Genomic DNA, 27,768 nt, shown 5'->3' with positions numbered 1-27,768 from the left:
ATATATTAATGAGGCATGCTGAGTGTATGACTTGCCTAAAATGACACAAATGGGATTGGTTTATGACAAGAAAGAAGAGACATATTTTTTGGTTCAATGCTTAGGCACTAAGGTATGTCCTTAGCCTAAACCAGCAGTTCTCAAACTTTCTGACCTCAGGATGCATTTATACTCCTAAAAATTACCAAGAATCCCAAGAACTTTTGTTTTTGTGAGTTATAGCTATTGACACTTACATCATTAGATATTAAAACTGAGAAATTTTTCAAATACAAGAATACACTATTAACTCATTCTATGAGGCCAGTATTGCCTTAATACCAAAACCAGACAAAGACGTTATGATAAAAATATACACCAATGTGTCTTACGAATACAGATGCAAAATCCTCAAAAAAATACTAGCAAACCAAATCCAGCAACAAAAAGTTATACACCAGGATCAAGTGTATTCTATACCAGGAATGCAAGGTTGGTTCAATATGAAAATCAATCTATGTAATACACCATATTAATAAAATAAAGGACAAAAACCACACAGTCAGCTCAAGTGACACAAAAAAAGCATTTGATAAAATCTAACGCCCTTTTACAATAAAAACACTCAACAAATTAGGAATCAAAAGAAACTTTCCTCAATCTGACAAAAAACCCACATGTGACTTCATACTTAATGGTGAAAGACTAAATGTTTTCTCCCTTAAGAACAGAAACAAGGATATGCTGTCTTCACTTTTTTTTTTTAACATTTATCTATTTATTTATTTATTCATTTTGGCCGCGTAGCTTGCAGGATCTTAGTTCCCTGACCAGGGATTGAACGCGGGCTGCAGAAGTGAAAGCACCGAGTCCTAACCACTGGACCTCCAGGGAATTCCATTGTCTTCACTTCTCTTTGGCACTGTACCAGCCAGGGCAATTAGGCAAGAAAAAGAAATAAAAAGCATCCAGACTGGAAAAGAAGAAGTAAAACTACCTATATTTGCAGATGACATGATCCCATATATACAAAATCCTAAGGAATCCTCAAAAAACCTGTTAGAGCTAATAAATTAGTCCAGCAAGATTACTATCCAATATCAATATACAAAAATCAATTGTAGGGTCTTCCCTGGTGGCGCAGTGGTTGAGAGTCCCCCTGCCGATGCAGGGGACACGGGTTCGTGCCCCGGTCTGGGAAGATCCCACATGCCGTGGAGCGGCTGGGCCTGTGAGCCATGGCCGCTGAGCCTGCGCGTCCGGAGCCTGTGCTCCACAACGGGAGAGGCCACAACAGTGAAAGGCCTGCGTACTGCAAAAAAAAAAAGAAAGAAAGAAAAAGAAAACAATTCCATTTACAATTGGTACTGTAAATTATATCTCAAAGAAAAAGAAAAAGAAGAATACACTATTACACATTCCAATACCATCAAAGTAATAACAAAAGAAGTACAAGATTTTCTTCAAAAATTGACAAGTGGATCCTAAAATGCACACGGAAATGCAAGGGACTCAGAACAGTCAAAATAATCTTGAAAAGGAAAAGTTAAGTTGGAGAACTCACAACTTCAACTTCAATTTCCCAATTTCAAAAGTTTCTACAAAGCTACAGTAATCAAGACTGGGTGATGGGACGTCCCTGGCGGTGCAGTGGTTAAGAATCCTCCTGCCAACGCAGGGGACACGGGTTCGAGCCCTGGTCCGGGAAGATCCCACATGCCGCGGAGCAAATAAGCCCGTGTGCCACAACTACTAAGCCTGCGCTCTAGAGCCAGTGAGCCACAACTACTGAGCCCGTGTGCCGCAACTACTGAAGCCCTCGCACCTAAAGCCTGTGCTCCCCAACAAGAGATGCCACCGCAACGAGAAGCCCACGTACCACAAGGAAGAGGAGCCCCCACTCGCCACAAATAGAGAAAGCCCAGGCACAGCAACAAAGACCCAACGCAGCCAAAAATAAATAAATAAATAAATAAATAAATAAATAAAATAAATAAATGGGAAAAAAAAGAAAAAAGACTGGGTGTTACTGGCATAAGGACAGACATACAAATCAATGGAGAATCCAGAATCAATTGAGAAGCCAGAAACAGAGACATTTATGGTCAATTGATTTTCAACAATGACACCAAGATCATTCAACAAGGGAAAGAACAGTCTTGTTCAATAAATGGTGCTAGGATAACTGGATAGCCACATGCAAAAGAATGAAGTTGGACCTCTGCCTCACACCACATTCAAAAATTAACCAAAAATGGGGCTTCCCTGGCGGCTCAGTGGTTGAGGGTCCGCCTGCCGGTGCAGGGGACACGGGTTCGTGCCCCGGTCTGGAGGGATACCACGTGCCGTGGAGCAGCTGGGCCCGTGGGCCGTGGCCACTGGGCCTGCGTGTCCAGAGCCTGTGCTCCGCAGCAGGAGAGGCTGCAACGGTGAGAGGCCCATGTACCGCAAAAAAATAAAAAATAAAAAAATAAAAATAAACTAAAAATGGATCAAAGACCTAAATGTAAAAGCTAAAACTATAAAACTGTTAGAAAAAAACACAGGTGTAGATCTTTATAATTTTGGCTTATATTTCTTAGATATGACTCCCAAAGTGCAAGAAGAAGTAGATAAATAGGACTTTATCAAAATCTAAAACTTGGGTGCTTAAAAAACATACTCAAGAAAATGAAAAGAATTAAATGGCAGTTCCTCAGAAACTAAACATAGATTTACCACATGATCCAGCAATTCCACTTCTGGGTACATTTCCAAAGAACAGAAAGCAGGGACTCAAACAGATATTTGTGCACCCACATCCACAGCAGCAGTATTCACAATAGCCAAAAGGCAGAAGCAACCAAAGTGTCTATCAACGGATGAACGGATAAACAAAAATATGGTATATAAATACAACAAAACGTTATTCAGCCTTAATAAGGAAGCAAATTCCGACACATGCTATAACACAGAAGAACCTTGAAGACACTGTGCTAAATGAAGTAAGTCACAAAAGAACAAATATTATATGACTCTAATTACATACAGTAGTCAAATTCATAGAAACAGAAAGTAGAATGATGGTTGCTAGGGGCTGAGGGGAGGAGGGAGTGAGGAGTTATTGCTTAAGGGCACAGAGTGTTAGTTTGGGAAAAAGGAAAAAGTTCTGGACATGGATGGTGGTGATGGTTGCACAACACTGTGAATATACACTTAAAAATGGTTAACATGGTAAATTTTATGTTATATATATATTTTGCCAAAATTTTTAAATTTAAAAAAAGAAAATGAAAAGACAACCCACAAAATGCATATCATTTATCTGATAAGGGTCTAGTATACAGAATATATAAAGAATTCTTACAATTCAACAATAAAAATAATCCGATTTTTTTTAATGAACAAAGGATTTAAATAGACATTTCTCCAAATAAGATATACAAAGAGCCAACAGACCCATGAAGAGATGCTTAACATCATTAGTCATTAGGGAACTGCAAATCAAAACCACAATGAGATACCACTTCACCAGCTAGGATGGCAATAATTTAAAAGATGGACAATAACAAGTGTTGGTGAGGATGTGGAGAAATTAGAAGCCTCGTACATTACTAGCGAAAATATAAGATGGTGCAGCCTCTCAGGAAAACAGTTTGGCAGTTCCTCCATAAAGTTAAACATAAATGTATCAAAACACTCAGCAATTCCACTCCTGGGTATATATCCAAGAGAAATGAAAACATACATCCTCACAAAAACTTTTACATGAATGTTCAAAGAAACATTATTCATAATAGCCAAAAAGTGGAAATAACCCAAATGTCTATCAAATGATGAATGGATAAACAAAATGTGGTATCTCTATAGAATACATTCCACAGAATGTAGTATTATTCAGCCATAAAAAGGAATGAAGTGCTAATACATGATGTATTATGGACGAACCTTGAAAACATTATGCTTAGTGAAAGAAGCCAGGCACAAAAAGCCACATGTTATATGACTCTATTCACATGAAATATCCAGAATAGGCAATTCCAAAGACAGAATGAGACAGAAAGCAGTTTAGTGGCTGCCAAAAGCTTGAGGTGGGGGGGATGCGGGGTGATTGCTAATGGGCACAGGGTTTCTTTTGGTAAGATGAAAATATTCTGGAATTAAACAGTAGTGATGGTTACATAACCTTACGAATATACACTGAACTGCATGCTTTTTTTTTTTTTTTTTTTTGGTCACGCAACGCAGCATATGGGATCTTAGTTCCCCAACCAGGGATCAAACCCGTGTCCTCTGCATTGGAAGCGCGGAGTATTAACGGCCAGACTGCCAGGGAAGTCCCTGAACTGCATGCTTTAAATAGGTGAGTTTTATAGTACTGTAAATTATCTCTCAAAGAAAAAGAAAAAAAGAACACACTATTACACATTCCAGTACCATCAAAGTAATAATGTTTTCACATATATCTATCACTCTACATTCCAGATGAGAAAATGAAAGGGGAAAAGGTAAATACCTTCTTAATATTATTATGAAAACAGTTACGACTCAGAGACCCCCAAAAGGTCCCCAAACACAGTTTGAATATCGCTGACCTAAACTAACCCTCAGCACAAGCTGAGCTATTTATAGTTAATGACCAATCAATTTTAATGTTAATTATTTAAACTACAGTGTACAGCTGAGACTGACAAAATGCAATCAGATTTCATTATCATCTTAATTCATACTTTATGTTCTTAACAAAACATTTTTTGACAACCTATGCAACTAGACTGAATTTAACATCCTCTGCATACTAAAATTTGACAACCTAAGCTTGAGGTGCAACATAGTATAGTGGTTAAGAGCTCTAACTCTAGACTCATACACCGTGAGTTCAAATCCTGGCTCAGCAGCAAACTAGCTCTGAGATCTTATCCAAGGTATTTAGTTTTTCTGCAGCTACTTTCCTCACCTATAAATACTGATAATATAAAAGGAGTTGTTGCGAGGGCCGATAAATACTTCTAAGATCTTTAGCAATAAATTAACATATAGTGGGCTTCCCTGGTGGCGCAGTGGTTGAGAGTCCGCCTGCCGATGCAGGGGACACGGGTTCGTGCCCCGGTCTGGGAAGATCCCACATGCCGCGGAGCAGTTGGGCCCGTGAGCCATGGCCGTTGGGCCTGCGCGTCCGGAGCCTGTGCTCCGCAACGGGAGAGGCCACAACAGTGAGAGGCCCGCATACAGCAAAAAAAAAAAAAAAAAAAAAAAAAAAAAATTAACACATAGTAACTATGAAGTAAGTTACCTATTATCATTGTAAATCAAATACCCATTTAAAATGACCAGATTATTGTGTCTTACAAAATACCTAATTTTTGAAAATACAGATTGCTTTGTATAAAGATCAGTAGGACTTTGCTCATCTTTACTGATGAACACCGAGCTTGTATGAATCCTGCCTCTGCTTTCCAGCCCACATTCCCCAATGCCCTATGTTATTGCTTTCCAGTGGTAAACTAGAAAGCAGTCAACTAACCCAAGCCAAGGAGTGAAAACACTTCCTGTGTAACCATAACAAGGTGATTTCTCCCAGAGTTATTTTTACCTCAAAAGACTCCTCTAAGAAATTAAACATTCTTAGACAATAAGACTTGGATCACAGGATCCTCAAAGAACCAGTCTGGAATACAGCAACTAGAGAGAGGAGAAGAGAGCAGCATACAAAAGATGGCTTGACTATCCAATGAAAACAAGGGTAAATCTATTGATGGAGAAGCCAAGGAGAAAGAAATACTAAAATAGGAATCAAAAAACATAATTTTAATTACAGCTCAACCACTATCCCACTTGGTGATCTCACTTTACACGATAAAAATCTGAAGTTCTTCATTTAACATACACAATAATCTTCACAATCTGCCAGGTACTTCAAACCATTTCTCTCACCACTCTATCCATTAACTCCTCAATTCATACCACACTGAATTTCTCACTCTCCCCTAAACACCAAGCCCTATTACAACTTACCACCTTCACACATATTATTCCTTTACTTTGGAATGGCCTCCAGTCTATCCCCTTCTCCACCTGGAAAACTCCTACTCATCCCTCAAGAGCCGGCATCTTCCCTCCGAACTCCCATAATCTAGTGTGTTGCAATTTATCTGTACATATTATATGACTAAGTTCCCTGAAGCAAGAGGTTGTCTTCAATAATTTTATATCTCTAAAACCTAGCAATGTCTAGCATAAAGTACAAATGCAAATGTTTGAAGAAATAAATGATTAATGAACAAGCAACCTTAGGCAGTTTCTCCCAAAAAATTGGGAGAACACTTGATACATCTGAGAAGCAACATGACATATATAATAGGAAGAACACACAGAGCTGCTTTCAATCTTTCTAACTCTATGATCTTTTGCAAATTAACCTGAGTCAGAGATTCCTCATTTATAAAACAGGTTTCATAGGGTTGTTACACTGAACAAGTGAAAAAAATACATAAACATGTCTAGCACAATGCCTGAAACAAAACAGGTAAAACTTAGTTTAGTGTAAAAAAATTCTAATTTACTTAGTTCAGTGTAATTAATCTTAATTCCTCTAAGAAGAAAAAAGTCTATATATCCTGCTTTACTCCCCTTGCCTATTTGTCTTTCTAGAACTCTTCTTTTTTAGAACATATTTCTATCTGCAGTAACAATCAACTGAATTCAAGTATTTGTAGTTTATGTTAGGAAGTAACACATCTCACTGAATTTGTTATATCAAAATGGTCTTTTTTTTTTAAGGGTAAACAAAATTTACTGGCATCGGCATTTACAGGTAAGTCGTATTTATAGTTTCTCTGAAACCAGAAACTTTCTGCAGAAATAGAATTCATACACCTTTGTCTACCCAAAGATCCTGATTTGACATTATATGAAGAACACAACATAATTAATCCTGCTTATTGTGCATGTCAAGGTTAACTTTGAGGTCAAAAAGAATCATCCAATTACTCTTACTAAAATGACTCTACTCTGAGAACTAATAAAAATTCTCTGTAAACAGCTTTTCATTAATCATACATTTATAATTACAAATAAAAATTTTTATTTTAAAAGGTCTGAAATTATAATGCAGACACTATACTGTTCCAGCTACATTAACTAAAAATATATTTAATTCTAGACGTGATTTAGGATTTACAATATTGAACTAAACTTATGTGCATCATAACATCTTGTTAGTTTATCTGTATTACTAACAACTTGACCTAGGACAATGAAAAGACTTTAATTTCCTTTTTGTATTTAGATATTTGCTAGACTTAAAACATTAAATGTCAATAACTTTCACTTCCGCTTCTGTATTATTTCAAGGAAGCTTTATTTTTTCATTTTCCACAGAAGTCAAATGAAAAATTACAACCAGCAGGAAAATTTATCTAAAATAGCTCTTTTTGAAAAAGTAACTATTTTGTTTGTATTAAATATCATCTTTTTAAAGCATAAAACAACTTAAAATTCTTATCTTCCCCAAAGTATATGGTTTTTAAGAAGCACTCTTTAAAATTTGTTTATAAAAGGATCATAATACACTAGACACTAGTGAATTCATTAATTATCTTAAACACAGTTTTCTAAATGAATCAATATTTCAAACTTTATAAGTTGTGACTAATCAGTACTAGGATGCAATGTAGTGCAGCAATTTCTAAGGAGACATACAAGCGTTCTGAGCCTAAAAAAAATTTCAGCGTACATTTTACTCATATACAGAACACGCTGACTGATAGTAACAACAAAAAAAACTTTTTAAAAAAACCATCCTACAATTCACCACCTTGATACGGCATTCTCTCTAAATTATCATAACCAGTTGCAATTATCCAATTTTATTAGCTAATAGTTCTCATTATTTTAAAAACAGAAAAAGGATATGTTCCGTTTCACCAAGTGTTACACATTTCGCTACTACAAGACTGGATGGGGGGGCGATCTTTGGAAACAAAAGGTAACCTGATCCGCTCCAGCTAATTATTAAATGCATGCCAACAATACACAATTCGAATTGCACTTCTGGACACTAAAGAAATCACAAAAGGGAGTAGAACGTCAAATGTGTAAGGAACTACTTTTGTATGAAAAATATATCGAAGCGAAGAAACATGGTATACCGAAACTAAGATCTCGCGGAAGGTACAAAATTCATGATTAAAAATTTGATAATCTTCTAAAAAGAAAGTATTTAATCAACGTTGTTAAAATAACAGTAATTCACCACATTCAGGTACGACTTGAAATCCCGATGATATCTTTCTTTCAGGTCTAGATATCTCATTCTTTTGCAATCCGTATACCAAAAGGACCTGAAACCTCTCGCGGAGGCGTACAACACACTCGGCGAGTGCTGTCTGTTTACAAATACGAATCTCAGTTTCCCACGTCAAAAGCGTTCATTACCACCATTCGACCGGGGGGCGGGGGAGAGAGAAGGCGGGCGAGCAAGAAGCGATATCCTCACAGACATCTCTACGTTCTCTCATCCCGACAAGGGCGAGCCCGGAAAAAAATGTTTAATGTATTATATGCGTGTTTGTGTATTTACATGTTATATACGTACGTCTATATCTAAGCAGGGGTGAAAGAAAAGGCACACATGACAAGGAATCATACTGGACCCCAGAAAATGTTCACTCCTATCCCGTTAACTCAAAATCCGCTGCCCGGGTCTACAGGTTTCAGCTCGGGGGCCGAGCGCCCCAGCCTCGCTGTGGAGTTCGGCCCCAAAGCTCCCCGATGCCCTCCTCAGGAAGCCCAGGCCGCCGCCCCTACCTCCCTTATCTCTGCCTTCCCCTGGGACACCCGAAGCGCATTCCGGCAAAGAAAGAAGTGTCAGGCCCCAAGAGGGCGGCTGACACGGGCTCGGGCCGGGCCCGCGACACCTGCGAGCCGCGGCACCTGAGGGCGAAGAGGGGGCCGCCTGGCCTGCGCCGAGCACACCCCTTTGGGCGCCGGGTGCTGCGCCGCGGCCGGAACCTCCGTACCTGCGAGGCCCGCGAGCTACAGGCGCGCACGGCGCCTCCTCATCTCAGTGGCTCCCGCTCCGCCTCCGCCTCCCGCTGCCGCCGTCACTGCCGCCGCCGCTGGAGGCCAAGACACGACGAGCTCAGGGTTCCACCGCCATGTCCGCCGCGCCGCGAACTGCATTGTGGGGGGGAAGGGATGGGGAGGGGGAGGAGAGAGGGGGAGAGAAAGAGGAGGACCCGCCGAGGGGAGGGGGCCGAGGGAGAAGGGGAGCCGGGGGAGAGGGGGAGGGGAGAGAGGGACGGATCCCCGAATGGAGTCCTGACCCGGGCGGGGGTAGGGAACAGATGCACAGGAGACTCCGGAAAAGAGGCGCAGGGGGAAGAGTTTGGGGGTGCCCCTCCCTCCGTTCTGGGGTCCCCTGGGCACTGGTTAAACTGGGGTGGGGGGTAGTAAACACCCTTGGGGGAGGGGCTACGTTCGTGGCCTTGTGGTAGAGACGGGAAACAATGGGGAGGAGGGAAACAACGCCGAGGTGAGAGGACAGCGCGCTCACACTCACCCTGAGGGAAGGGGCGAGCGCGCGAGGACACTCATTAGCCCGCGGGGAGGGGGCGGGGCCCTCTAGCGTTGGGGGAAGGTTGAAGTCACCACGGGCTCGCGGGGAGGGGCGGGGCCACCGAGCGAGGGTCGCGAAGTCCATCTCCCCCGCTGGGCCCTCCGGGGAGCGGCGCGAGGACGCTGACGTGCTTGAGGAGGCCGGGGTCGCGGGCACTGCCGCGCCGCTCAGGTCTGCTTCCTTGTCTGGGGACCTCCCTACGGAGGCCCCCAAGCGGGAAGAGGGCCCGAAAGCCGTCCCCCAGGGGAAGGAAGCCCCGGCCTTGGACGTGCACCTCTGAGAGCCTGGCTTACGGAACTGACCCGGCCCGCGCCTCCGCGGACCCTTGGCGGCTAGAGCGGGCTTCTGAACACCAGCGAGTAGGTAGACAGAGGAATCCTCCCGGGTCGCCCCACCATTCCCCGCCTATTCACTTTGCCACCAGCCCACCAAAGCTGGAATCCTTTTCTTTTAAAATGCAGCCAATTCTGGAGTTAAGGAGCTCGAGAGAAATCACAAGAGTATCCCACTCTCTACCCCGGTAAAAGATTTAAGAAATCATTTATTTAGGTTCACGTGGGTTTGGAATCAACTACCATCCATGAGCCTTCTCCCCCTCTTGCTTTTAATGTAGGTTCCTCCACGTAGTAATTAAAAGTCCCGATCGGAAAGAATGGTTTGGTTAATTTTTTTTAGGATCCCAGCCTTGGAGATTATTCAACCACCCTCTAACCTCAAAGCTGGACAAGTCACACAACTACAGTCCTTGCATTTGACACATGCTAAGGCAGGAAAAGGATATGATAGGTTGGACGTGAGGGAAAATGCAAAATCTAAAGTCTTTACAAGATGCTGCCTTATAAAATTTCTCATGACGTGACTCAGAGGCTGGGGCCTGTAAAAGTTTACAGAAGGCCTCTCTGCAGAATCCGTTTTCTTTGCAGCCCAGAACTGGATATTTCTTATTTGTGTATTTATGCCTACATGAATCTGAAGCTTGGTGAGAAGGGACCACTAAATGCTAGTCATTGAGCTAGGGAGTTCACATATTTTACCATTTAATTCTTATAACAGGGAATTCCCTGTTGGTCCAGTGGTTAGAGCTCCGCACTTCCACTGCAGGGGGCTCGGGTTCCATCCCTGGTCAGGGAACTGGGATCCCAAAAGCGGTGCGGCCAAAAAAAAAATTAAAACAATCCCATGAGGTCCGTGCTACTGCTCCCATTTATAAATGAGAAAATTAGAGCTCTGAGAATTAAGTATCAATACATTTTACTCCACCTGTTTCATGCCAGGGCGCTCCAGTGTAGGGCATACAGTAGTGGATTTCAAGTCAAAAGAGCTCTACCTGGCTTCAGCACTTATCAGTTGTTTGACTTTGGCCAAATACACCCTCTGAGTTTATCTGTAAGTTTTCAACGGCAGAATACCTACTTGACAGAGAGGATGTAGGGAAAGTAGCAGGTCCCAAATTTAAAGCCTGTAGAGTCATTAAGATGCAGAGGAGAGCATGATAAATTCCACTTGGGTGAGGGTTTAACGGAAGAGGTAGAAGCTGAACCTTGGAGGTTTGCCTACTACGTGCCGGACACAAGTCTGTGATTCGGAGAACATCATTTTGTCTGGAGTGTGCAGAAGATAATGAGTCTGAAAACAAAGGCTGGGGCCAGACTGAGAATCCCAGTGCCTCTCTGCTCTTATCCCTTCCAGCTAACTCTCTTCTACCACCTTTCCTATTCCTCAAGATCCAGCTCAACTCCTACCTCCTTTATTAAATCATCTTGATCACCACCCCCGCACACATCACTGAATGTGATTCCTCCATTCTCTGAATCCCTACACATTACTTTTATGAGTCTGACTCCAATAAATTATCAACTTGAGTGCAAATACTTAGCATTTGTATTCCTTATAATGCCTACATACTCCTTGAATGGAAAATTTTGGCAACTATACTCTTGCTTATCATCACAATAGAACACGTATAGAGCAAGTATTTCTATGGGAAAAATGAGGGAACTTAGGGTATAAGAGACTTAATTAGTGGCCAGGGTCATACAGTAAGTCACAGGCAGGCCTAGAATACCAGTTCTGTGTTCTTTCCATTGAATCACCAACAGCTTAATGAGAAATTGAATGGTAAATATCTGACGGCTCTGTATAAATACACTAAGGACTTGTATCTGATACTGCTCTATATATATATACTAAGGACTTATATCTGATACTTGCAAGGAAGACCTCATGATTGTGGTTAAGTCTCCAAATTTAGCCTACCAGTTCAGAAGTTCAGGGAGCTCCATTTCACCCAAACTCAGGTGAAAATTACTTACACCAAAAATCTTATTTCATCATATGTAATGAGGAATATAATTGCCCAATGGATCAGTATTCATATTCTATTCTCTTCCTCGGTGATAGGAAAACCCAATCCAAAAATCATCATATTGGATGAAAAGATGATTTGGTGAGTAAATTAAATCAGAACAAGAAAGGTACCTTAGAGTTAAGTCCGCTGAAACCAAGATCTACTGGTAAATCATAAAGGGAACAAATCATAAAGGTCCATGTATGTTATTCAAAAAAACAGGTTTTATCCTGTAGTTAATAGGGAGTTACTGAACATTCATAAGTAAGGGAGAGATATGATCAGATCTGCTAAAGTTTTCTTTCTGAGGCTCCTTTTTTTTCTATATACCTGATTTCTTCAAGGAGAGAGACTTCAGTGGTTGGTGACCTTTTACAGACCCTGGCTGATGATGAGCTCCAGTCAAAAAGAGTCCCATAATGTGGTCCTAACCATGTCTTCTTCACCTGTGTATTCCCAGCACCCAGAACAATTCTGATGCTCAGAAAGTACCTAGAAATTGCTTGTTGACACTCTAAGTTGTCTGTAAAGCAGATGATAAGTTCAAAGTTTAAAATTATTGTGATTCTTAAAAATAGCATGCATGCGGGCTTCCCTGGTGGCGCAGTGGTTGAGAGTCCGCCTGCCGATGCACGGGACACAGGTCTGTGCCCCGTGCCGGGAAGATCCCACTTGCCGCGGAGTGGCTGGGCCCGTGAGCCATGGCCGCTGAGCCTGCGCGTCCGGAGCCTGTGCTCCGCAACGGGAGAGGACACAACAGTGAAAGGCCCGCGTACCGCAAAAAAAAAAAAAAAAGCTCTGTTTTTTATTTTTCAAGGAGGCTTTTTCTTTAATGTGAATAAGATCTGAGAGTTAGAAAAGACATTAGAGTTCATATAGTTGGATATATCAAGAACATAGATACAGGCCAGGAAATGATGCTATAATTGTAGCCTAGGACCACATTATAAAGGCCATGTATGCCATTTCAAAAAGTGGCCTTTTTCCTGAAGTTAATGTCACAGAACATTTGCAAGCAAGGCAGAGAGATGATCAGACCTGCTTTCTACAGCAAAACTTACATGCTATGCAGCCCAGGCCCCAGGCACAGAAACTGTTGGTTTTTTGTTTTGTTACTTTTATTTTTATTTTTATTTTTATTTTTTAACCATACAAGCTAGTTGTATTTTATCAACAGGATGCCACAAAGGACCACAATAAAACCAGACTGAAAAGACTAGATCCAAAATGGTGGGCAAAGTAGGCTAAAGGTCACTGCTTTCCTTGCCTTGATTTATCTCTGTGTTTCCATACCAACCCCTGAGAGCTGAAATACACTTGCCCTGATTTATCTCTGTGTTTGTTTCAAAATACCCCCTGGTATTGGCAGAGATGCTTTGCAGCTGTACTTTAAGAGATACATGCTTTGAGAGATATACAATGGTCAACTGCTCCTAACCAGCTCTGACTTGATCACAGGAATGTTCCTGCCCAGATGAAACCTGGAGGTATCTGAAAGTTACCTTCACTTCATTACGATGCTAAGATCTCCACCCAAAGTGGGTATTTGTACTCTGCTAGGGACAGTTGGTGCATGAAAAGGAACATGAAAGACTGTGCATGCCCTGGCTGCCCATGAAAATCTCTGCTCCTTTCCTAGAACTCTGTTGACCTGTTTGCTTAAAATTCCCTTACTCCTCTCCCTTTGGAGAGAGGTGCTTTTAGAGCATGAGCTCCCCTTCTCCATTCTCTGGCCATTGAATAAAAGCCTGTCTTGCTTGTACCAAACTCAGTTTCATTATTGGCAGTGTGAAGCTGAGTGAGAAAGAGCTCCCTGATTGAGCCAGGGGATCTTCAGTTCAGCTAGGGCCCCAAGAGGGGGGCCTCGAATCTAATTCGGTAACACAATTTCTGTTTGAATATTTGTACTTAATAGAGAGCTCATTTCTTCCCACATTTATCTATGCTAGATGTTAGAATTCTTCCTTTACTGAGCTGAAATCTTTCTACTATAATGTCTGTTTTTTGGTAATTCTTACCTCAAGAGTAACACCATGTCTCTTTTTCTTCATATATAAAAACAAGGATGTGAACTAGATGAACTAGGGCAGGAAAAGAGTCTAAAGGTCTTTAATTCTGACATGAACTCCCTTTAAGTCATCTATTTTACTTTCTCTGAATCAAATCTTCTTCCCCCTTTTTCTCCAAAACAAAAATAAGATCCAACTCCATTCTAACAATCTCCTTATGACCAATTCTAGTGTGTTAGGACAATCTGCACTCTGATTTATCTTTGTATCCTATAAAATGTCATGCATTCTGTCCAGAAGTAAATCTTCACATATATGGTCAAATGATTTTTGATAATGGTGCTGATACCATTCAATGGGAAAAAGTCTTTTTGACTGGGAAAATGGTGCATGGATAGTCACACTGCAAAAGAATGAAGTTGGACCCTTACCTAACACCATATGAAAAAATTAACTCAAAATGGATCTGAGACCTAAGTGTAACATCTAAAATAATAAAACTGTTAGATAAAAATATAGGGCAAAAACTTCACAACGTTGGATTTGGCAATGACTTCTTGGATATGACACCAAAGGCACAGGCAACAAACAAAATATGGACAAATTGGACTTCAAGAAAATTAAATTTTTGTGCACAAAAGAGAGGATCAACAGAGTAAAAAGGCAACCCACAGAATGGGAGAAAATATTTGCAAATCATATATCTGATAAGGAATTAATATCTACAATATAGAGAGAACTAAAACTCAACAACAAAAAAACAAACAAGCTGATTCAAAAACGGGCAAAGGACCTGAATACACATTTTTCTGAAGAAGGTATACAAATGACCAGTATGCACATGAAAAGATGTTCAACATTTCCAATCATTAGGGAAACGCAAATCAAACCTATAATGAGATACCATTGTATCTCACACGCATTAGGATGGCTACTATCATAAAACAAAAAACAAAAAAACTAGAAAATAACAAGTGTTGGTGAGTACGTAGAGAAATTAGAACCCTGTGCACTGCTGGTTGGAATGTAAAAAGATACAGCTGCTGTGGAAAACAGTATAGTGGTTCCTCAAAAAATTAAAAATAGAATTACCATATAGGAACTTCCCTGGTAGTGCAGTGGTTAAGACTCCACCTGCCAATGCAGGAGACATGGGTTCAAGTGCTGGTCTGGGAAGATCCCACATGCCATGGAGCAACTAAGCCCATGTTCCACAACTACTGAGGCTGCGCTCTAGAGCCCGTGAGCCACAACTACTGAGCCCGTGTGCCAAAGCTACTGAAGCCTGCATGCCTATAGCCCATGCTCCACAACAAGAGAAGCCACTGCAATGAGAAGCCTGAGCTCCACAACAAAGAGTAGCCCCCGCTCGCCACAGCTAAAGAAAGCCCACATGCAGCAACGAGGACCCAATGCAGCCAAAAATAAATTAATTAATTAAAAAATAAAAAAGACTCCACGCTCCCAATGCAGGGAGCCCAGGTTCAATCCCTGGTCAGGGAACTAGATCCCACATGCATGCCGCAACTATGGAGCTGGCAAGTCGCAACTAAGGAGCCCACCTTCCGCGACTAAGACCAGCACAACCAAAAAAAAAAAATTCTAGAAACACACACTCCTTCTTTTAAAACAAACAAAAAAAAAGAATTATCATATAATTCAGCAATTACACTTCTGGGCATATACTCCAAAGACTTGAAAACGGGGTACCAAAGAGGTATTTTACACCCATATTCATAGCAGCATTATTCACAATAGCTAAAAAGTGAAAGCAATCCAAGTATTCATTGACAGATGAATGGATAAGCAAATGTGGTATATACATGTAATGGAATATTATTCAGCCTTAAAAAGAAAGGAAATGCATACCTAGGAATAAACCTACCTAAAGAGGAAAAGACAAATACTCAGAAAACTATAAAACACTGATGAAAGAAATCAAAGATGACATAAACAGATGGAGAAATATACCATGTTCTTGGATTGGAAGAATCAGTATTGAGACAATGACTATGCTATGCAAAGCAATCTACAGATTTAATGCAATCTCTATCAAATTACCAATGGCATTCTTCACAGAATTAGAACAAAAAATTTTACAGTTTGTATGGAAACACCAACAACCCCAAATAGCCAAAGTAATCTTGAGAAAGAAAAACGGAGCTGGAGGAATCAACCTCCCTGACTTCAAACTATACTACAAAGCTACAGTAATCAAAACAGTATGGTACTGGCACAAAAACAGAAATATAGATTAATAGTACAGGATAGAAAGCACAGAGATAAACCCACACACATATGATCACCTAATTTATGACAAAGGAGGCAAGAACATACAATGGAGAAAAGACTGCCTCTTCAATAAGTGGTGCTGGGAAAACTGGATAGCCACATGTAAAAGAATGAAATTAGAACATTTCCTAACACCATACACAAAAATAAACTCAAAATGGATTAAAGACCTAAATGTAAGACCAGACACTATAAAACTCTTAGAGGAAAACATAGGAAAAACACTCTTTGACATAAACCACAGCAAGATCTTTTTTGACCCACCTCCTAGAGTAATGAAAATAAAAACAAAAATAAACAAATGGGACCTAATTAAACTTAAAAGCCTTTGTACAGTAAAGGAAACCATAAACGAGATGAAAAGACAACCCTCAGAATGAGAGAAAATATTTGCAAACTAAGCAACAGACAAAGGATTAATATCCAAAAGATACAAACAGCTCACGCAGCTCAATATCAAAAAAAAACCCAATCCAAAAATGGGCAGAAGACCTAAATAGACATTTCACCAAAGAAGACATACAGAGAAGCCAGTAGGAGCCTGCGACGTCATGCCATTGTCTGAAGATTCTTCAATCACTATGTCAAGTGACACAGATGTTTCTCTTTCTTCATATGATGAAGATCAGGGATCTAAACTTATCCATAAAGCTAGAGAGGCACCATTTGTCCCCATTGGAATGGCAGGTTTTGCAGCAATCGTTGTATATGGATTATATAAATTGAAGAGCAGGGGCAATACTAAAATGTCTGTTCACCTGATCCACATGTGCGTGGCAGCCCAAGGCTTTGTTGTGGGAGCAATGACTCTTGATATGGGCTATTCCATGTATCAAGAATTCCGGGCAAAACCTAAACCTTAGAAGAGGAGATGCTGTCTTGGTCTTGGTGGTGCTTGCCTTAGTTAGACATCTCATATTGAAGTTATATGTTTATGTTGAAAATAAATTCTGTGGGTCAGACAATAACATGGTAATTTGAATATTGGCTTCCTTTCTTGCAGGCTTGATTTGCCTAGTGACTAGTTCACTAGCTAGGTCATTCAGGGGAGTCAGATTAGCACAAAAACATGTCACTTTTAAATGCACTTGATAGTGGTACAGTGTCCACCTTCTTAAACTATTATGATAAAATTCGTTGTAAAGAGGACAACATGCCAAACCTGAAAATGCTCCCAGTTGCTGCAGAATATCATATACTTTTGATGTAATGTAGGAATCCTATTTACCCCAGGTAATTTAGCTCTTTCTGACTGCCTTGTGGACTGAGTACTGTTTTTAAGGTCTGGTTGGCTCTTTAAGAACTCTTTCAGAACAGTGCACGGAATACAACATTATAAACCTCCCAGCAACTATGTGTGTGTTTTTAAACCAAACCTAAAGACCTGGTAACAGCTGCTTTGAAGTAGTATCTGTTTCAGAATCATAGTTGTAAACATGAGAATAACTTAACTGTAGATCCCCATTTAGCTGTTTTGTAGTTTGCTGCTGTTATATTAGAATAATTTTAGAATAATTTTTAAATGGAATTTTGAAATAGAAGTGTGTATTTTAAGTGTTAATGCAAAGGTAAATGAAAAATACTCTTTAAATGTGTGCAGTCTGTTTATTTTCTCTGAAAGAATCATAAATGTTAAACTAAATAAATTGCCTGTAATGGAAGTGATTTATGAGCAAGCTGGTTTGGTCAGACATTATACAAACTTTGGTATACTACAGAATGCTTTGTTGTACTTGTGAAATTCTCTTGTCTAACCTGAATTTACATTCCATGGTGATAACATGGTAAATGTAGTGTTATTAAAGTAAGTGAACACACACACACAAAAAAAAGAAGACATACAGATGGTCAAGGGGCACATGAAAAGATGCTCGGCATCACTAATTATTAGAGAAATACAAATCACAACTACAATGAGGTATCACCTCACACCAGTCAGAATGGCCATCATCAAAAAATCTACAAACAGGGCTTCCCTGGTGGCACAGTGGTAGAGAATCTGCCTGCTAATGCAGGGGACATGGGTTCGAGCCCTGGTCTGGGAGGATCCCACATGCCGCGGAGCAACTAGGCCCGTGAGCCACAACTACTGAGCCTGCGCATCTGGAGCCTGTGCTCCGCAACAAGAGAGGCCACGATGGTGAGAGGCCCATGCACCGCGATGAAGAGTGGCCCCCGCTTGCCACAACTAGAGATAGCCCTGGCACAGAAACGAAGACCCAATACAGCAAAAATAAATAAAAATAACATTAATAAACTCCTACCCCAAACATCTTTTTTAAAAAAAAAAAATCTAGAAACAATAAATGCTGGAGAGGGTGTGGAGAAAAGGGAACCCTCTTACACTGTTGGTGGGAATGTAAATTGATACACCAACTGTGGAGAACAGTATGGAGGTTCCTTAAAAAACTAAAAATAGGGCTTCCCTGGTGACGCAGTGGTTGAGAGTCCGCCTGCCAATGCACGGGACACGGGTCCGTGCCCCGTGCTGGGAAGATCCCACTTGCCGCAGAGCAGCTGGGCCCGTGAGCCATGGCCGCTGAGCCTGCGCATCTGGAGCCCGTGCTCCGCAACGGGAGAGGCCACAACAGTTAGAGGCCTGCGTACCACAAAAAAAAAAAAAAAAAAAAAAAAAAACTAACAATAGAACTACCATATGACCCAGCCATCCTACTACTAGGTATATACCCTGAGAAAACCATAATTCAAAGAGTCATGTACCCCAATGTTCACTGCAGCACTATTTACAATAGCCAGGACATGGAAACAACCTAAATGTCCATTGACAGATGAATGGATAAAGAAGATGTGGTACATATATACAATGGAATATTACTCAGCCATAAAAAGGAATGAAATTGGGTCATTTGTAGAGATTTGAATGGGCCTAGAGTCTGTCATACAGAGTGAAGTAAGCCAGAAAGAGAAAAACAAATATCATATATTAAGGCGTATATGTGGAATCTACAAAAATGGTACAGATGAACCTATTTGCAGGGCAAGAATAGAGGCATAGATGTAGAGAACGTACATGTGGACATGGGGGGAAGGGAAGGGTGGGACAAATTGGGAGATTAGGATTGTCATATATACACCACCATGCGTAAAATATATAGCTAGTGGGAACGTGCTATAAAGCACAGGAAGTTCAACTCGGTGCTCTATGATGACCTAGATGGATGGGATGGTGGGAGGGGGGACAGGAGGTCCAAGAGGGAGGGGATATATGTATACATATAGCTGATTCACTTCATTGTACAGCAGAAACTAACACAATATTGTACTCCAATATTGTACTTTTAAATTAGACTCCAATTTTTTTTAAAAAAAGGAAATTCTACATATGCCACAACATGGATGAACCTTAATGACACTGTGCTAAATGAAATAAGCCAGTCACAAAAAGACAAATACTGTGTGATTCTACTTACATAACGTACTTAGAATAGACAAAATCATAGACAGAAAGTAGAATGGTGGTTGCCAGGGGCTGGGGAGAGGGGAGAATGAGGAATTACTATTTAATAAGTATAGCGTTTCAATTTTGCAAGATGAAAAAAGTTCTGGAGATGAATGGCGGTGATGGTTGCACAACAATATGAATGTATTTAATGCTACTGAACTGTACACTTAAAAATGGTTAAAGAGTACATTTTATGTTATGTGTATTTTACCAGAGCTTTAAAAAATTGTTAAAAAAAAATGACATGCACTCTGATGAGTTCTGGAGCTGCAAAGCTCTTTTCCCTCAAAGGGCTCTCAGAAATGTAAACAGGTACTGATAGAACATGATACTTGCCATAATAAGGTTATGTATGAGAACACAAATAAGGGATAACTAATTATGTCTGGGAGAGAATAATCTTTTGTTAGGAAAGAATGATCAACAAAAGTTTGGATAATAAATATTCTTGAAATAGCCTTGAAGGGTGAGTGAAACAGCCATCTAAAGGAGAGGAGGAGCATTCAAGATGTAGAGAAGGCAAAGGGCAGGACATGTTTCAGGAATCTGCAAGAAGCTGGCATACTGGAGGGCAGGGTACAGGAGATACTGGACAGATGGGCAGGGCCAGATCATGAGGCCTACAATACCATGCTAAGCACCTGGCCTTAACCTGAAAGGTAGTCCTTAAAGGGTTTCAACCAGGAGAATGATGTAGTCATATTTCAATGTTAAAAAATTAATTAGCAGTGGGTAGATAAGAATAGAGGAGCCAAACTGAAGGCAGGGAAAACACTAAGGGGATATTGTAGAAAATCAGGTGAGGGATTATGAAAGCTTGAAATAAGCAGAAGCAGTAGGAATAGAAAAAAGGGACAGATCGAAGAGATGTTACAGTGATAGGAACTGTGTTGTGAGTGGCAGAGATAAAAGTTCTCACGTAGAAGGGAGGTTTCACTAGCGCCAACTCTGAACAACCAGTAGTGACTGCTGGTATGCAGTTTAGTAAAGGAGCCTAAAACTCAATCTAGGAGCAATAAGAAAGAATGATGAATTAGTAATGTCTGCCATGGATGCTGAATGGGAGAACACTAGCACATGACAGATAGTTAACATTCCTATTCTCAGAGGAAACATTAAGATATACTGTGTGGGGCCTCCCTGGTGGCGCAGTGGTTGAGAGTCCGCCTGCCGATGCAGGGGATACGGGTTCGTGCCCCGGTCTGGGAGGATCCCATATGCCGCGGAGCGGCTGGGCCCGTGAGCCATGGCCGCTGAGCCTGCGCGTCCGGAGCCTGTGCTCCGCAACGGGAGAGGCCACAACAATGAGAGGCCCGCATACCGCAAAAAAAAAAAAAAAAAAAAAAAAAAGATATACTGTGTGTTTTAAGGAATGTATATGGTGTGCTTCCATTTTTTTTAATTCAAAAACAGAAAATTAATTTTTGTTGATGGAAGACAGAATAGTTGTAATCTCTGGGTGGGGATGTAGATACAGACTAGAAAGTGGTACAGGGGAGTATTTTAGAGTATTAGAAATTTTCTAGGGCTCGATCTGGGTGGTGGTCACACATGTATACATCTGTGAACAGCCATTGAGTTGTGCACTTAAGTTTTGTGCTTCTTGCTATATGAATCTTATATATCAATTTAAAAAAGTGAAAAAAGTTAATATGTGTTTAAGGAATGGCAAGTAGTCTGATGTAGCATAGGGTAAGGAAGAAAGAAGAAGGTTAGCAGATTACTGGGATATAAAAGTTGGGGAAGTAGAATGGCAATAGATTGTGAAGGGTTTGGGGAGCCATATTAAAGAGTTTGGACTTGTTCCTACAGCTGTTGGAGAGTATCTAAAATTTTAGATAATCCCATATCTCTGTTTTGGCTGTGCAGAATCTGCTTTGGAAAGAAAAAAGGTGAAGAAGAGTTTCTCTGACCCAGCTAGGATCTCAGACCCAGTATCTTCTTAGCTAAAGGTTTATCAATTTTATACCCATCCTTGGAAATCATGAAAGGGAGGGGAATTCAATAATTACCTGTGAAAGTACTTGGCAAGTGACTTTAATTCAAACTTTAAATAATAAACCTAACATAACCACATTGCAAAGATCTCAAACCTAAAGAAAAGTGGCATAAACTATAGATAATCCTACTACAGTACTATTAGCATTTTGGTATACTGGACTTCCTACCAGTCTTTCTCCTTTTTTAGAAAAAAACATTTCGGGGCTTCCCTGGTGGTGCAGTGGTTGAGAGTCCGCCTGCCGATGCAGGGGACACGGGTTCGTGCCCCGGTCCGGGAAGATCCCACATGCCACGGAGCGGCTGGGCCCGTGAGCCATGGCCACTGAGCCTGCGCGTCCGGAGCCTGTGCTCTGCAACGGGAGAGGCCACAACAGTGAGAAGCCCACGTACCGCAAAAAAAAAAAAAAAAAAAACATTTCACTCTTCAAGATAAGGTAGCTGGCCTATGCTGATAGCCGAGTACCAGGGACTAGGTCAGATATGGAGAAGCATAACTAAAAGTAGTCTCTGAACATATTTTGGCAGGAGCAAGGCAGAATCTAAAAGAAAACCAAGTCAGAAATATGCGTCTAAAATGAGGAGGCAAAGGGCAAGAGTGCAAAGGGTGGAAAGGTTCAAGTGCTAGCCGCTGTAGGAGGGCAGTATGTATGCAGAAGTCCCTTTTACTGGGTGCCTACTGCATATTGTGAGCTGAATGTAGTTGCTTACAGTGTTGGACTGGATAGTTGTAATCTTAATGATTTTGTCTTATTTTCTTTTAACCTTAAATCATATTCATTTCTCATGTTGTTATATAGTTTTCATAACCACTCGCATTTTAAGTTTTATTTTTAATAAACAAATTTTAAATTAATATTTTTAAATATGTTTCATTTTATTCTTTTTAACAATTTTGCTTTATTTCCTTTAACATTTTTTTACAACTTCTAAATCTTTTGTAAAATTATTTTTGACTAAATGACTTATGTTTGTAAATATTTAGTCCTCTGTTTTCTTAAACTTTTAAAACCAAATTTTTATTTTTTCTGATTATAATAGAATTACATGCCCTTTGCAGAAAATCTGGAAAATTTAGAAAAACCTAACGAAGAAAATAACAATAACAATAGACCATACCCCACTGTCTTAAGACAATCAATCTAAACAACTTTTTGGCATATTTCCTTTCAGTCTTTTTTTTTTATGCATTTTAGCATAGTTGAGATCACACTTTGCACATAATATATTTTTACTTAATATTTTATCATAAGTATTTCTCCCCATCATTAAGAATTCTTTGTAAATACAGTTTTAGCAACTGCAAAATATTATATAAGAGAAGGTGCCAGAGTTTGCTTAACCAGTCCCATATTGTTAGGCATTTAAGTTACTTCTAATTTTTTTCTATTCTAAATAATGCTTTTTGCATAAATGTATAAAGCACTATAAGATTATTTCCTCAGAGAAAATTCTCAGATGTGGGATTTCTATATCAAGTAGTGTGAAATTTTTAAATGTTCCTGATGTGTACTGCCAAATTGATTTAAGAGGTTTGTCCTAAATTCCACTTCCACTATTATATGGGAGAGAAAACCAACCAAATATTTTCAAACTTTAAAAATGATAGGCTTCTCAGAGTCTCTGAGCAAAGGCTATAGTATCTACAGATATATTTTCCTTCAAAAAAAAAATACTGACTGGAAACATAGACGTGCCAGATTTGGGGAGAGGGAAGACTTGCCACACATCACTTACTTTGATGTTTCTGAGAGCCTGAGAAACACACCTTCTAAATAGCTAAGTACCCCCACCTTGCAAGACAACAATATTTTAGAGAGAGATTTCCTTAAGGTTAGACAACATCAACGGAAAATCTTGCTGTGTCGCCAAAGTTCCCCAGAGAATATGACCCAAGATCACGTACTGCTTTGGAGGGTAGGCTGTCAAAGGGATCCTTGGAGGGTTCACCAGTTCATCTTACATGCAGCTCTGATTTTTCTTGTTTACACAGCCCTTGGTCCAGTTCCAGAATCTTTGCCCTGCCTTAGATCTCTCCCAACGCTCCTCCGGGGGGCCGTCCAGACTTCTACAACCTTGAGAGAAACCTCAGGGTTCCCCTTTGTCTCTCTGACCCATGAAGGCTTACTTGCTGTAGCTCTCCTCTGCACATTCTCACTCCCTTTTCTCCTCTTGTTCTCCCTAGTCTTTCTTCTTTTCCTCCTCTCTCCTCACATTCACTCTCCTGAGTCTTTTAAGTTTCTCTCTAAGCTTCTCTTTTAATGCTATCTTCGCCCTCTCCCTCTCCCTCTCCCAGTTTTCTCAAACTTTCAACCCTTTCCTCCTCTTCAACAGGGACACAGCTGACCTTCACTAGGAGCCGCCTCTCTCTGTTTTGTCCCCAGACTTCTCTCCCCCAGTCTTTTCTATTCTCTCCAAATGGCACACATATCCTCAACTTTGCAGGAGTTTCTTCCAGCATTTTTCACACATAAGACAGCTTTCGTAACCCTGTTACCAAGGAATACTCTTAGAAGAGCACTGTTACCTCTCTAACCCAAACATGACTTCCTTCTGGTACTTATCCTTATCATAAGGTCCAAGAAAGGATCACTTATATTATGCCCATGTTTTCCTCTCTATCCAAATTAGGATACACAAGAGCACAGGTTTATAAGCCTACTTATAGTTACAAGATACAATGTTTGAAATCTGAGCTGTCCTCAAAAATCTGGGACATAATGTTGCTATAAATTCCACCTATCCAGAATCCAGCTCTCAAGCAGTTTCACACGCAAGAAGAACTCTGAACATCCTCAGAGTTGTCAGGAAGTTTGTGTTCTATATATTACACTCAGACTAAAAAAGAAGTGTTCTCTTCTTTTCGTCCACTCTGGAAAACAGAATTTTGACTACATATCGAGTTAGGTCTAGCCTTCCAGATTGCTATCTATAGGTCATACATAGAGTGATTCTTTAACTGGAGATTTTATGAAGGTCACAAAAGGGTTCACTGAGAAAGACTGAGCCCACGCTCTGAAATGAGAATGTACAGTTTACCACCCATTGACTTACACGTAAATCTGTATAAAGATCTTCAAAGGTGGTTTATTAGGTTCTGGTTTAAACTTTCAGTTCTTTCTTTCTAAAAAACTTAGGGAAAGCTCTTAACCAATATGAATTCCTCAGGTCCAATTTCGACTTTCCTTTTTGCACTATGCAATTTCTATAAATTCTCTTCTGCCTGGAGCCCTTAATCTAAATCTCCGTGGATGTATTTGCTCAAGGTTCACTTTAGGTATAGTCTTAATCTATCATAGTTCTGTGGAAGTTTGCTTCCTCTAATAAGCCTGCAAAACTCTCTCTTCTTATTCCTGATGGTCCCCTGAAATGTTACTCTTTGTGAATTAGTATGGCTCTGCCTAGCTCTAGATAAAATCCTAACTTTTCTGCCCACTTTTGTCCTCCCCTACAGTGAAGGGAGTATTTTAAACTTCTTTTGTTTCCAGAGAGAGCAACTTGCTGGTTGGAGGATTCAAGTTTAAAATGGACCCCCAGAGAAACATGTGTGCCTTGAGACATCTTGTGTGATCCAATAAATATCCACCCTACCCCCAACCCACATTTGCTGGCTAAAGCAAATGCGAGGGTCAGAGAGGGGAAGGAGTTATGTTCAAGCATTTTTATGTACAGTCTTGTGCAGTCTGCACATGCTGGAGAGTTCATGCACTTTTCTCCCAGAAGTGACTTTCAACTCTTACTTGACACGCAGTTCCAACAAGTTTGGATATCTAGTTTCCATAACTATAGCAGATCAAAATCAACAACTAGTGGGTGGGAGACGGGGGTGAAGAATAAGTTAGTAGTGGTTAAGACCACAGATTCTGGAGTCAAACTGCAGGTTTGAATTTTGGCCCTGCCATCTCCTAGCTGTATGACTTTGAATAAGATACTTCACCTTTTTTGCCTCAATTTCCTCATCTGCAAAATGGGAATAATAATAGTACCTATTTCATACAGTCGTCATAAGGATTGAGTTAATATATACAAGGTGACTGCAACAGTAAATACTATATAAGTATCAAGTAGAGTGGGTACATGTCACAGTTCTTATGAAAAGTAAAAGAAATAACTTTTTTAAAGTGCCTAACATAGACCCTGGAACATAAAAGATTTCTAGTGTCCCTGGCCATTTGCTAAACATGCCTTAGGCTTGCATGCTACTAAACCTTTGCAACATGGTGCTTCCTTGGCCTGATAAGCTCTATTGCCTTTCTTTGCTGGCAAATTGTTTATTCTTCTTCACCCAGCCTAAATGCCTCCTTCCCTCTGTATTCTCCTTTGGCTTCTTCGGAGAAAATGAGTCACTCCCTCTTCTTTAATTCTGTAGCACTTACTGCTATCACCCTGCTTGATCATGTAGTGTTGTAATTACTTATTTATGAATCTTCTCCCTCACCAGACTTTATGGTCCTCCTCCATGGCTGGAGCCACATCTTATTTTCACAGCTGTCACAGTACTTGTCCCTCAATAAATGTTTTGATGAACGTAGGAATAATAATAGTAAACACACAGTGCTTAGTTCTAGACTCTGTTCTAATGCTTTACATATACTAACTTAATCTTTAATCTTGACAACAATCCTATGTAGTATTATTATCGTCCCTAACTTAAAGATAAGGTGAATGACACAAAAGCATTTATGTAATTTGTCTAGGTCACCTCAGCTACTAATTGTCAAAGCCAGGATTCAAATCTAAGTAGTTGGTGTCAGAAACCAGGCTTTTAACCAACCCAATACAAATGCCTTCCAGAGAACAAGAGGACAAACAACTGCACACAAACTTGGCTTTCCCAAAGGTCTCACTTCCTCAGGTAAATGAGCCATTTCATCCAACAAATATTTACATAGTGCTTTCTATGTGTATACCACCATGTTAAACACTGATCTCTAATTGCTCCCCGCTTTCTCCCATCACCCCTCCACCCAATCGCCACTACCTCCCCCCAAACTCCACTGCTCTGTGAACTTCTTTCAGTTTCTTTAATGTGTTGTGCTCTTGCCCAGCTCTGGAACCTTGACTGCTGGTTTGCCCTGCTAACTCATGCTTATCCTTCAGTTCTCAGCTTAAATTACTTCTTTCTGCAAGCCTTACATTATCCCCCTCAAGTAAGTTATGCACCCCTGCTCTGGGCTCCCCATGGCACTTTACACTTTCCTTATCATAGTATTTGTCATACTTACTGTTCTTGCCCATTTACTTGTTTGCCTTCTGCACTAGACTATAAGCGCTGTGAGAGCAAGGATTGAATCTTATCTGGGTTATCACTGAATCTGCAGCACCTAACTTGATGACCATCACATAGTACGTGCTTGATAAATATTTGTTGAATGACTTGACTGAAGGATGAGCATGATGAAATCTCTATGCTTAAGAAGTCTAGTTGGGGGGGAAAAAGGGTCTTGTGGGGATACAGAAAATAAAAATAGTGTATTATGATAAATGCTATAATAGGGACACAGAGGGGAAGATTTCTAACTCTATCTGGAGTACAGTGGGAAGGGGACAGTTCAGCAGAGTCTTAAAGGGTAAGTGAGAGTTTATGAAAAGGAAAGAAAGAGGTCATAAGCAAGAGCTATACTAGAAATTGCTTGGTTGCCTAAGTGGCTAAACCATTTTTCTGTGTGTCTAAAAAGAACATTAATCTAAACTTAATCCTACAACTGATTAATCTACTCTAATCTAATCTAATATGAGTTTGGAGGCAATATGCAATAACTCAAAAGACAATGTGATGAAATAATTTTATTCTTTAAGTACCTCTTCTGTGAATTCCCATGAAAATCTCTTCTTACCTCTATCATCATATTTGTCGTGCTGCCCAGCCATTGTCAGAGTGGTTCTACCCCGTCTGATGAGCTATTTAAGGCCTGGGGTTAAAGTACTTTAAAGTCTGGTTCAATTCTGTATATCCCTGGTACCCAGAACAAAACCAGTCCCAGCGAGAGGATCTATGAGTACTCCAACATGACTGTAAAGTCTTAAATGAGCTGACCTCCAGCAGTCTCTCAGCTTTGTCTCACGTCCTATACTGTATGCT

At 40.3% G+C, this 27,768-nt stretch overlaps 2 protein-coding genes across 8 annotated transcripts in view; one reads left to right on the top strand and one right to left on the bottom strand.

Annotated features, from left to right (window-relative positions):
- Positions 1–9,126, bottom strand: part of TUT4 (terminal uridylyl transferase 4) — a 138,615-nt gene extending 129,489 nt beyond the window's left edge. For all 7 annotated transcript variants that reach the window (XM_081225224.1, XM_081225227.1, XM_081225225.1 and 4 more), the window contains exon 1: positions 8,979–9,126. The gene's annotated coding sequence lies outside the window, so the exon portion shown is untranslated. The remainder of the gene's footprint in view (positions 1–8,978) is intronic.
- A 7,667-nt stretch (positions 9,127–16,793) lies between these two features.
- On the top strand, positions 16,794–17,088 carry LOC308612470 (HIG1 domain family member 1A, mitochondrial-like; the record flags this gene model as incomplete). The annotated part of the gene is made up of 1 exon (XM_081224949.1): positions 16,794–17,088. The coding sequence occupies exon 1, from the start codon at positions 16,807–16,809 to the stop codon at positions 17,086–17,088; it is 282 nt and encodes a 93-aa protein (XP_081081075.1). The 5' UTR covers positions 16,794–16,806.
- Between the last annotated feature and the right edge of the window lie 10,680 nt (positions 17,089–27,768).

Source organism: Mesoplodon bidens, assembly GCF_964165515.1.
Source record: "Mesoplodon bidens genome assembly, chromosome: 2".
Taxonomy (NCBI): Eukaryota; Metazoa; Chordata; class Mammalia; order Artiodactyla; family Ziphiidae; genus Mesoplodon; species Mesoplodon bidens.
This window is presented reverse-complemented; position numbering and strand designations above follow the sequence as displayed.